At 34.4% G+C, this 11,668-nt stretch overlaps 1 protein-coding gene across 5 annotated transcripts in view; it reads right to left on the bottom strand.

Annotated features, from left to right (window-relative positions):
- Window positions 1-640: 640 nt before the first annotated feature.
- SCAI (suppressor of cancer cell invasion) overlaps window positions 641-11,668 on the bottom strand; it is a 148,876-nt gene continuing 137,848 nt past the window's right edge. For 4 of the 5 annotated variants that reach the window (XM_053204622.1, XM_027035099.2, XM_053204623.1 and 1 more), the window contains one exon: window positions 641-9,508. In XM_053204622.1, the coding sequence (XP_053060597.1) occupies window positions 9,362-9,508 (147 nt within the window). In that variant the 3' untranslated portion in view covers window positions 641-9,361. The remainder of the gene's footprint in view (window positions 9,509-11,668) is intronic. The other variant, XR_008290940.1, reaches the window with a different exon arrangement.

Here is an 11,668-nt window from a genome sequence, read left to right as displayed (position 1 = left end):
ACTCGGTCTTCGCGCCTCGTGACTGAGTGTTGTAACGTTTGTGCCTATGACCTGCTGCAAGTTATACGATTTATATCGCAACCCAGGACACACATAATGTACCATTGATAGAAGCGCTTCCAGAATCAGGTCCTTACATAATGCACTTCGATATATTGCATTTCACTAATAAACAAGCTGGTGGCAGCCCACTACGTTCATTTCGGATCTGCTAATGGGCCTCCAACTTTCGACAGTTGAGCAAAGTCCAGAGAGGCAAAACTGCCTCGTTCAAAGTTACCCTGCAAATTGGTAGCCTACGTCGGGTCTCTGGACTCCTCAGTGCCAACCAAGACAGACATTCTACACTTAAGTCGCTCTTGTTCTCGACCAAGACCCAAAACCAGCCGGAAAGTCAGCAGCTTCCACCCTCCACCTCCCAAACAATCTTCCCTCCGCGTGTCTCAGTTTTGACCACCGCAAGCAGGGCGGTGGAACAAACCAAGACTAGGACTCCAAAGAAAAGTTTATGAACTAGAAGATTAAACATTGAACCTACGGACTTCAAGACAGTCTGAAGTGTCTGAGGTGTTACCTGAAAGAAGCAAACCCTAATAGTTGAGCACGTATGTTGTTAACAATCCTGAAGAAGGACCAAAAATTTTAAGCAAATAATGTTTATTTTTATATTGATGATACACTTAATATACACGTGGATTCAAGATACAAAATTCATTTACAAGAGTTCACACCTGATGAATGTAGTCACATTCCTAAAGAACATTTATCAATGCAAAAATGTTTTCAATACACTGACAACAAAAATCAAATATTCTGTAATCTTATTTTTCAATAAACATCAAAACAACAATGTTTAACTTTCCATCCTCTAGCGTTTAAGTGCCCTTAAGGTGGCAGGCACTGTAACAGAAGAAAACATTGGAAAGACAAGGGCCTACTGAATCCACTCTGCAGAATCACAGTGTTTACTCTGAAATTCATTTAGTGAAGTAGTTAGTGAAAGGCTTGCTATCCTTTATGACAAATCACATATCATACAAGAGTCAAAAGTGATGAACTCAAGGAAATAACATGTTTCAGTAACTTCTCAGTTTCTAAAATCTATGAAGTACTAATCATAACAGACACAGCAGTAAAAGGCTACTGAAAACACAACAGGAAAACATCTTTAGGAGTATGTATGTATGGCTTAAGCAATTCAGAAACACAACAAATAAGACTTTCACAATACCACAAATGCTCAAGTCAAATGATAATTGACGATATAATTTTCCCCCTTAGTCATTGGTAGTAAACAGCCCCTTCAAAATTTATTCTACTGGTAACATATAAAACTAATGAATCCAAATGGTTTGCTGTCTCACAGAGCTGAGTTGATGAATTTTGATCTAAAATATTAACCCACAATACTAAAAATTTAATACAAATGAGCAACAAGACTATGTCTCAAGGATTACAGTGATTTATCAATAGCTAGATAGGCAACCGAATAGCTTCGTTATTTGCACACGGATTAGCAGCACTTGGATAAGAACTGTTACATGAAAATTATTGTGCTTCAATCTCTTGAGGAGAGCTAATAGATATAACTCTATAATCCCTATAGTGTTACAATTCTATAACATTTCAGTTACAGACAAGCACAATTTTTAAAAAGTATTTCACACTACCACAAAATCAAGTAATTGTATTCTCCAAATGTAATTTCTGCTATGATTGAAACAAGGGCATTTATGCCTGATATCCATAAGCTAGATAGTAGGTTCACCATTATTTTCAGGGAAAAAGTTCAAACACAACTTATTTTAACTCCTATTTGATTAGCTTAACTTTTAGTGATGATTTGAATAAAGAAAAAGGATATATTCAACTTGACAATGGAAACTGATCAGAGAAAATAACAATGTGGACTGAAATGACAATAATCTTTAAAGTAAGAAATGATTTATAACTGCTTCATCTGATTCAATAATTAATAAAACCACTATTTGTACTGGTGCTACACATGAAGATAACCTATTTGGATAATTTCCTTGATTTGTAAGCTCTACTGTGAAAATGTTAGGGCATTGTATCTGCCTAAGTCCTGTCTACCTCAACTGGGAGAAGTGTCCAAAATATAAGACTCTCTGATTGTTAAACAGCAAGGTTTATTAAAAACAAACAAAAAAATCATTGGAGAACTAGCCATATGGTCTATGTGGCAAAAGGAATGTATCCAGAGAACTAGAAAAAGCTACAAAGTCCTCAAATATTTTACTGAACTGTTAAATTTATTTTTAATAAGATACTAAGAGCTAAAAAAAAAAAAACAAAAAAACACACACTCTCATTCTTCAGGAAATAATAAAAATTCTTATTGCCCTAAACATTCTAAGTAATTTTTTTTCTGCAGATCTTTAATACATCACAACACATAATTTAGGAGGAAGTCATGACATGCAAAGGAGGGCAGGAATAAAAAATTTTTAAATGCAGTGGTTATTTTTCTATGGTTTGGAAGTATTTACTTTGGGATTATCATAATATCATTTCACATTTTATAGTAGTCGATCATACTGATTTGATGTTTGAGAAAACAAATTTTAATGTTCACAAACCTTAATTTTCATCACAGACAAGTGTACATTCACAACAGCTTCAGAAAAGAATGCTAGTGATAAAAAAAATTTAAATACTGTTTACTGCAGACCTGTAGGAAGGCTAGCTATAATTCCTGATCTCATTCTGAAAGTGATAAATCACTCCACTCTATTAACTTTCATTCCATAAGCCTATCAGAAAAGTAAAAGTCTGAACCCTGAAATTACCAGTATCTCAATAAACAATACTATGCCCAAAAAGATGATTGTCTAGGAAAATATTCCTAATATGTAGTATGTTTTACGATCAATTTTAGGCTTAAGTGAATCTGGAGTGCAGAATTAATAAGATATACTTCAAACTATTAAAAAACTCTGAATCTAACTGTTTGAAAAATGTTTTTAAAAAATCACACTGCTGACAGTAGTTTGAGAAGTAATAACTTTTAAAGAAAACACAAAAGAAATTAACAAAAATATTTTAAAATTAAGAAATGGGGTTTCAGTGATTAATAACAATGTTATACAGAAATGGAATTCTCAAAAGCTACACCAACCTAATAAGTGAAAAATACCAATTTTAGCTTAAGAAAACATTTCATATTTACAGACTTATATTTCTATGGCACCAACAAATTAGTTTAATTTAATGCATGTATCTTTACTCAATTTAAGGGTATGTCCCCCTACGTTATCCTGACACCCTTCCCTTCGATAGGTGATTGATTCCATTCACACATCAATTATTTTTCCCTAAACACAAGGCATGCTTAATTAGTCTGCTCAAAAACTCAGTGAAGCTGGAACACAGTGTAATAGAGTGTTTTGAAATTTTAGTTTGAGGAAGATGAATTGCCTTTTTTTTTAAAGGCAAAGTGGTCACGTTATCCAGGAAACACTGGGAGGTTCAGCATGAATAGGAATAGCATATCAATGTCTAAGAGCACAGAATGGGGGAAAGGGCTTGGCTTCCTAAGCATTCTTACCTTATTTAACTGCCAAGCAACTGGCTTTACGACTGTTAAAGACAGAGGTCATAGTCACAATGTCAGTCTCATCTACTGCACTTTTTGTTGCTGCTCCTTTCCTCAAATTAACGTCCATACTGCGCCTGAGTCAGTTCTGTGAATTTTAAATAGCATAACATCTGCTCTGCTACTCCAACTGCAATAAATGATTTGGTTACTAAAACAACAGAATGTTAGACACTATGGACATTTTTCACTGATTTTTCAGAAATAGCACATTACCAAATTTTAAAATTTACTCAAGAAAAAGGCAATTATAACTTTATTTTAAATTTAATACTGTAATTGAGAAGTGTTATGAATAGTTGGGATTTTTATTACAAAATATAGTGAAGAGGCAAATGTGACATTTGTTGGGTGGTAAAACTAACTTCTCTATTTAAGAAAATTTAATATTATATCAGATTCAGTCTCTGAAAAATAATGGAGCAAACAGTTGTTTTGCAGTTATATTTTATCATGCAAAAATAACCTCTACTTAATTTTTGCGGTGAATGTATTCAAGTGTGTATTAAACATCTCCCACACTCTTCCATGCAAATATACATGCCAAGTGAAGACAGGAGTAACTGAGAATCAATGCTCTATGATATTCCATAGGTTCACATGTTGGCACTGCACATATTTACTATCGTCTAAGAGGATATCCCCCCGCCCCCCCCCACCCCCATCATCCTTGGTAGCGGTTTGGAGGCCCAGATTTTATAGCACGCCATGCATCTAATATTAAGACTCCTATTTCATGTGTGAATATATCATCAATTTGCAGAACACAAGTGGTCTCATAGAGACAAAGAAATACGACTGGAGGCATTTTATTCACTGAAAGCCATTTCCTCAGATGAGCCTACTCATCTCTGATATGCAACTCCGATAAGAAAAATCTAGAGTAGGAAATGCCAAGACAGGACTAAATTAATCACAGCTGCTGCAAATATACAGATTAATACTCTCCTGTTCCTTATTAAATCCCACCCCACCGAGGTAAAGCCTTCCCCTTGCTAATAATGCCCCTTTCTCTGCCTCACAGAGACAGATATAAAATGAGACACATTGGTGAAAAAACTGTTCCAAAATTAAAATTTAGCATCAGGTATGGGCATGGCAACTATAAAACAAATCTCTCAATTTAAAGGACAGTTTCCTATCTATCTTGAAATGTGATCAAAGTCATTTTTCCACAGCCCCTTAATTCTTAATATAAATACTACTCAGTAATAATACTCAACTATGGGTCAAGAAAATAAAGGACTAATATAGCTTAAGAACCTGCTGGTGTCTCCATTTCACACACTAAGGTTTTTCAGGTTTATATCACTAATTTGTCATCAGTTTAAATGGAAATTGGCAGATGATTTAAAGCTAAGAATATCCTGCTTTCTTTTAAGGTTTTCATATCCTAATTCCGACTCCAAATTAGCCAATTTTACCCAAACACAAGCCCCTCAAAATAGAGGCTCATGAATGAGATACAGCCACAACCTAATTACAGCAGCATGAACAATGCCACTATGATGTCCTCACAGAACTTAAATAAATTCAGCCCACAATGGGTATGGGTATATAATATACACATACTGTATCACTGCATACCAATATATTTACAAATATGTACATATATACAAAAAAGTATACACAGAGATTGCATTTAGCATCACAAAAATATACACATGCGATTACAAATAAAATAGGATTTTCAAATAAATAAGGTCAACAAAAGAGCCCTCAATGTAAATACCCTTTATACTCTCCAAACACACACAGCAACATACACACCCAAAATATCACCAGGAGATTCATACCATTCATATTCGTATCAAATCTTTTTACTCACTTAGGGTAGGGAGGTGGTTCTGAATCACTGGCACTAGCCAAGCCTACACACCTTGGCACCTTACTCTATTTCCAGTCCAGAATGTTCTGTATATATCAGGCTGATTACAAGTCCCCGTGGATTACTACAAGATTTTTCAACCGAGTCCAAATCCCTTCTAAGAGACAAAGTTACGAAGTCATACTGGTCAGAGATTCAAGTTGGAGAAGAAAGCTAAAGAAAACCCCACAATTGCTATATGAATCAGATTGGATGCTTTTTCCTCAATGAAACTCAGTACAATTACCACCTAATCTGTTTCAGAGAATTCTATTACAAGAAGAAAATAAGGGGCAGTAGCCACAAGTAAGGAAAAAAAGAAAACCCAGATCCTGTATCAGGAAAATTTCAGCCACGACTAGATTGCACTTTGCTTCTATAATCTCAAAACATTTCAACTTGGTAAAAATATAAAGGGTACAATAAATTCTATGTGCTTTGAGAGGTTTTGAGAGCACCACTTCCTAGGAGGAAAACACACACACACACATACAAAAAATATATCCTGGCTAGAATCAAGACTAAATTGTTTGGCTTGGGGATTTCTTATAATTAATAAAAATTTGCTAGGGATGACTGATTTCCTGGTTTCAATATTTGATATAATTTTAAAATACCATAACCTTTTGTGCCAAAATATAAATCTCTAATTATTCTTTTCTTGTTCATTATAGAAATCAACCTGAGCTACTAGTAAGACTGGGCTGAGGTTAGGAGATTTGAGTTTCAGCTCTAGCTCTGCCACTATGAATAAACCTATAGTTTTTTGGGGTCTCAGATTTCTCTTCTGAGAAAGAGATAAATTAGCTGCTTTACCAACTTCAGAAATACATAATTAATGAAAGAGAAAATAATTCCATTGTGCTTAACATTGTTTTGTATGTAAGTGACTTCTCACAATCTTACGCTTTGTTTCGTTTGCAGTGATTCTTAAGGGAGGTGAGAGACTATCAGAATCTCCAGGGGGAGTTTGTGCAATTTGAAAACAAAGAAGTGCTTTTTCCCATTGCTTTGCTTTGTTCTTAGTTCCAATGTTTAAATTTCTATGAATTCTAAAATTAAATAAAGGGCTTAATATTTTTATATTTATAAAGGGGAGCAGTATGCATTGAAAAAGAGATTATTTGCCATCGTCTATAGGTGATTGTCCTTTTATATTTCTTTTTCCTTGATTAAAGTAATGTCTTAAAATGTAGAAGCTGGGTGATGGGTATAAAACAATTTGCTAAATTCTAAGTTTGCCTAAAGTTTTCACAATAAAAAGTGTAAAAAAAAAACCAACATGAAGTGTTTGCACAAATGTAATCTCAATAAGGCCTACCCTGATCACTCAGACACTGTTCGTCCAGAAACAATTGAATCGTTTCCCTTACCATGCTCAAATTTTCCTCATACTACTTATAACTGTCTAATATAAATTTACTTACTTATTATGTTTATTACCTGGCTTCTCCTCCTAAAATGTAAACTTCATGAAGACAAGGAATTTTAAACCTAATTTGTTTGCTTTCCCAATGCCTAGACCAAAATCTGGAGTCTAGCTGTTGTTCAGTACCATGTTCTTTTGAAGGCATGAATGAAACAACGGTTTAGAATTTTCTGGCACAGTTTTCCTCTTTTGAAGATTCAAGATCACTTTGGCTCACTTTAGATTTTTAACTACCAATAGGAAATTACTATCAGCTCAAGAAACAATGTCATCATCTAAACTTGTGATTTCTAAGACCCCTTGTTCTTGGACAAACATGTTCTAATTGCAAAAGCTCTAATTTCTTCAAGAGATTAGTTTTTACATTAACTGAGACCCAAATACTTTCATGAATAAAGACAAGTTAAATATGACTTAGAAAAGAAAATGTTTATGCTAAAATCACGGAAACTAGTTTTCCAGGTGTCAGGGGTAGGGAAATGAATTATTTGGAATCCAAATTTTAATTACAGAACCAGAGAACTGAATAGGACCTTGGGTCAATGTCTTTGCTTTATAGATGAGAATACTATAAAACAGAAACATGAAGACACTTGTCAAAGGGCATAAAGCTAGTTACCAAGAAAGCCAGGACAAGAACTCAGGTCTCCTAGTTCTCAGATCAGTGTTCTTTCTGCTAAAAACAGGTAAGAATAAAGCTCAGGAGGATAAATACTATTTTAAGCATCAGAAGTCAGAAAAGTACGTGGTGTTAGGTATGTTACTGGCACAGAACTTCAGGGGAATTGAAACAAGAGGTCAGTCTATTGCTGTAATCCAGGTGAACACTGTTACGGAAGGAAAGCTATTAAGTTTATTAAGGTACGGAAAAATGGGAAAAACAGTCTTTATCTGATAAAGAAAAACAACCCAATGGGCAAAGGAAATCTCCCTCCAGGATAAGTTTTCTAAAGCTTTCTGAAATAATGTTTAAAAGAACAAACAAAAACAATGAGAAAAATTAATGAAATATCACAAAGTCCCCCAAACCTAAGAACAACGATTTCAAGATTTCAGATGAAAAAAATCATCAAACTGGAACAGGTATATGAATAAGTTAGACCCAAATAATTTCCTATGGCTGAAATGAAAACCAAGCTAAAAATATTACAGTAAAATTTCCCTAAGGACACAGGAAAGAGGCACCAAAAGCAATCACCTTATATCCCCTGGAACTGCCAGAGGTAGCATGTGAGCCTGAAGAGAAAATTAGGTAGAAGGGCTTTTGATTCATAGATTTCGGAACTTGAATGCTGTCAACAGAAGGGGGAAAAAATCCAAAACATCATAGCTAATGCGTATGAAATTATGAAGGGGATGACAGAGAAGAAAGAACAAAAAATCTTTGTATTATATACGGAGTCCTATTTAAAATAATAAAAAAAACTTGTGCATGAATATAAAATATTAAATATAAGGAGTTCTTAAAAATCTTATTTCCAAATTGTCAATGCAAAAGTTACTTCCATTTTAAGCTAAACAATTCAGTTGCCCCCAACTAAAATTACTGACATCTCTGACTTTGAAGTTTCATAAATGTGAACTAGGCAAAAAGATTATAAACTCTGTACTATATGCCACAGCCTTCAATCTGGATAATCTTTAAACCTGATATCGTGAATTAAGAGTTTAAATAGAATTCCTCATGGAAAAATCGTATTATGAAACCAACAATCTGATTTTCTGACTGAAATACTTTTCGTCATTTCCAGTATTCAGATTACAAAGAAAACAAAATATGCCAGCATAGCTCATGATAACACAGGGATCACACATTCCAAGTGATATTTATCATCTTAAGACTCCAATTAAAAATTTAAGATGCAAATCGATCCTATACAGTTTCCGAAATTGTGACAGTATTTAATGAATTAAATGATTTCAAAAATTACCTCGATTATTCTTCAAAGAATCATACATTTGACTACCCTACTAAGTTGGAATGAAAAGAAATATTATGGAAAGACTCTGTTCTTGATTTTTAATAGTCCATGCTGGCTAGTTTCATCTTTGTGAACAATGAGATATTTCCTAAATCCACACATTTAAGGTCCAAGTACAAGAGCTGGATTTTCCTCATTATATAAAAATAAATGATTTACTCTTCTGAGGGTGAGAACAGTGACTGTGTGTGTGTAGGGTTAAATGTTGGAGGTAAGCAGCTGTACCTCAAAACTGAAAAGTAAAAATTCCAAGATTAATTGACTTTTTTAAAAGACTTGAAAGACTGTATTTTAAAACGGTTACCCTAAAAGTTTGAGCAATTTTTTGTTTGTTTTTAAAATGGTGGCCTTAAATTAAAAAAATTAAAACTAAGTAATACCACTATGTGTCTGTCATCACATTATAAAACTGCACCATGTAAAATCTGTGGCAAATGAAAAATTGTTTCAACAAGAGGGTTTTTGTTTTAATAGTCATCTATGGTACTCTCGAGGAACACGTTTCGAACATCCAGAATGGACGCTAATTCCAGAATGTGCTTCTGGAGATGAGGGTTTTCCACTGTTTCATCCCTCGGCAGTTGTGGGTATGATTCTGGATAATTTCGCGTTTCCTGGTAGGCAAAGAAGAGAAAAGTCAAGTTTTATAGTTTAATGAAAGAAGTTATATACAACATTAACAAGTATTTCTAAGTATTAAGAAATAACTTAGTATGTATTTCTTTCCTACATATTAGTATGATTCTTAATAGTAGTGTACCTGTTGGACATTTGAAATTGCTGACATTTGGCCACTGTGACCTTAAAAAATGACAGTTTCATATAGTTCAACCTAATATATTCATTTAGTGAGTCATTTCACAAGTACTTATTGGGTCCTATCATTTCTGAGCATTCTGTTATCTTGGAGAAATCATATAATTCCTACTTGTTATGGGAAAAGTCCCTGCACATACAGGACTTTAACAAGTAATTGTTAAATGAATGAATAAATAGATGTTACAGCAGAACTCAGAATGAGAGGAAAGACACGAGAAGCACTGAAAAAGGCAAATTAATGAGGCTTGGAAATTAATTATATGACGGAGGTGTCAAAGATGTCTGACTGTAAGGCTTTAGGAACAGGTGACATAAGACAAGAGCCGGGATCCACTGAGAGAAAAAGAGAAGAGAGGAAATAATTTGGAAGAGAGTATAAAGCTTCAGGTTTTTGGTATATTTATTTGAAGTAATAGGGTAATACAAATTGAACTACCCCTCAACAGGAATTTGAAAATTCAAGTCTGCATCTCGGAAGACAGGTGTGAGCAGTATATGTAAACACGCATATAATCTGCATGGAGATAAATATTAAACCAAGAAAATGGATGAGATGTCTAAGAATACTAGCAAAGAGAGTGATGAAAGAAAAAAAAGAGTCCCTAGAAAGGGAGAAGAAATAATAGCAGGAAAAAAAAAAAGGACTAGTCAAAGAAAAAGAGAAAAAACCAACTTTTTGTAATTGCATGGAAGCAAAAGAAAGAAAATTTTAAATATCAGGTTGTTCTCACTTGGAAATTCTTCTTTACTTGGTAATTTCTATATATTATAATTTTGCCGCTCATTTAAAATTCCCTGGAGAAATAAGTCACTACTTTTCTATGCATCCCACATGACAGTTCATATACTCAAATATCACTTTTATCTCCTTCAGCTTGTAGGCTTTACTCATTACAATTATAAAGACCAAATTTTTGTATTACCGCACTAAATATTATGAGGAGAGACAAAAAAAGAAATGTTCTAAACCCCTAAAAGAAGAAAAAAACAAAAAACAAGAACTACTGGTGGACTATTGTAAGGTGAACAATTCTCTCAGCTCACACAGGGCTGAGAGATGTTTGAGTTCTGACCAAACACCTCCTAGAGTAGAGAAGATTTATCTGTGGAAACAGAGGACATATGAAAGACATCCCAGAAACATCATCCCTTGTCGTATATTGATAAGCTAACATTACTCTAAAAGCTACCTTAAAAAGCTTGAAAACAAGCCATGAAAAGGTCAAAGAGGGGTGCTTGGGTGGCTCAGTTGGTTAAGGATCTGAGTTCAGCTCAGGTCATGATCTCATGGTTTGTTAGAATCCCATATAGGGTGAGTTCATGTCCCACTTTGGGTGAGCTTATGCCCTGCTTCAGGTGAGCTACAGCCCCACTTCAGGTGACCACAAGTAGTACCACATGGGGTGAACAAGAGCCCTGCTTTGGGTGAACATGAGTCCCACTTCAGGTGAGCCCTGCTTCTCTCTGTTTCTCTCCCTCTCTCTCTGCCCCTCATGGGATTCTCTCTCTCTCTCTCTCTCCTTCTCCCTTTCTCCCTGCCCTTCATTCACTTGTGACCTCTCAAAAAAACAACAAAACAAAACAAGTCAAAGAAATGTGCAAGTGATTTAACTCCTGCTAAAATAAAGTCCAACATTCTTTAAAGAAAGACAACAAAGTCTAGAATTTAACATCATAAAACTCACAATGCACACACTCTAAGAAAAATTACTAAACATACAAAAAATTAGTAATACAAAACCCCTAACCAGGAGGAAAAATCATAAAAACAAAGCTGTAAATGATAGAGAATATAGTATCAGCAGGCAAGGACTTTAGCTCTTACACATACATTTAAGGGCACAAAGAAAACAAAATGAGAAGAGAAATGGAAAATATTAAAAGAATCAAACAGAACTTCTAGGAATGAGAAAAATGTAATTCCTGAAACAAAAAACTAAATGGAAAGGATTAAC

This window comes from Acinonyx jubatus, chromosome D4, assembly GCF_027475565.1.
Source record: "Acinonyx jubatus isolate Ajub_Pintada_27869175 chromosome D4, VMU_Ajub_asm_v1.0, whole genome shotgun sequence".
Lineage (NCBI taxonomy): Eukaryota > Metazoa > Chordata > Mammalia > Carnivora > Felidae > Acinonyx > Acinonyx jubatus.
Note: the sequence above shows the minus strand (reverse complement) of the source record. Positions and strands in the feature narration are given on the sequence as shown.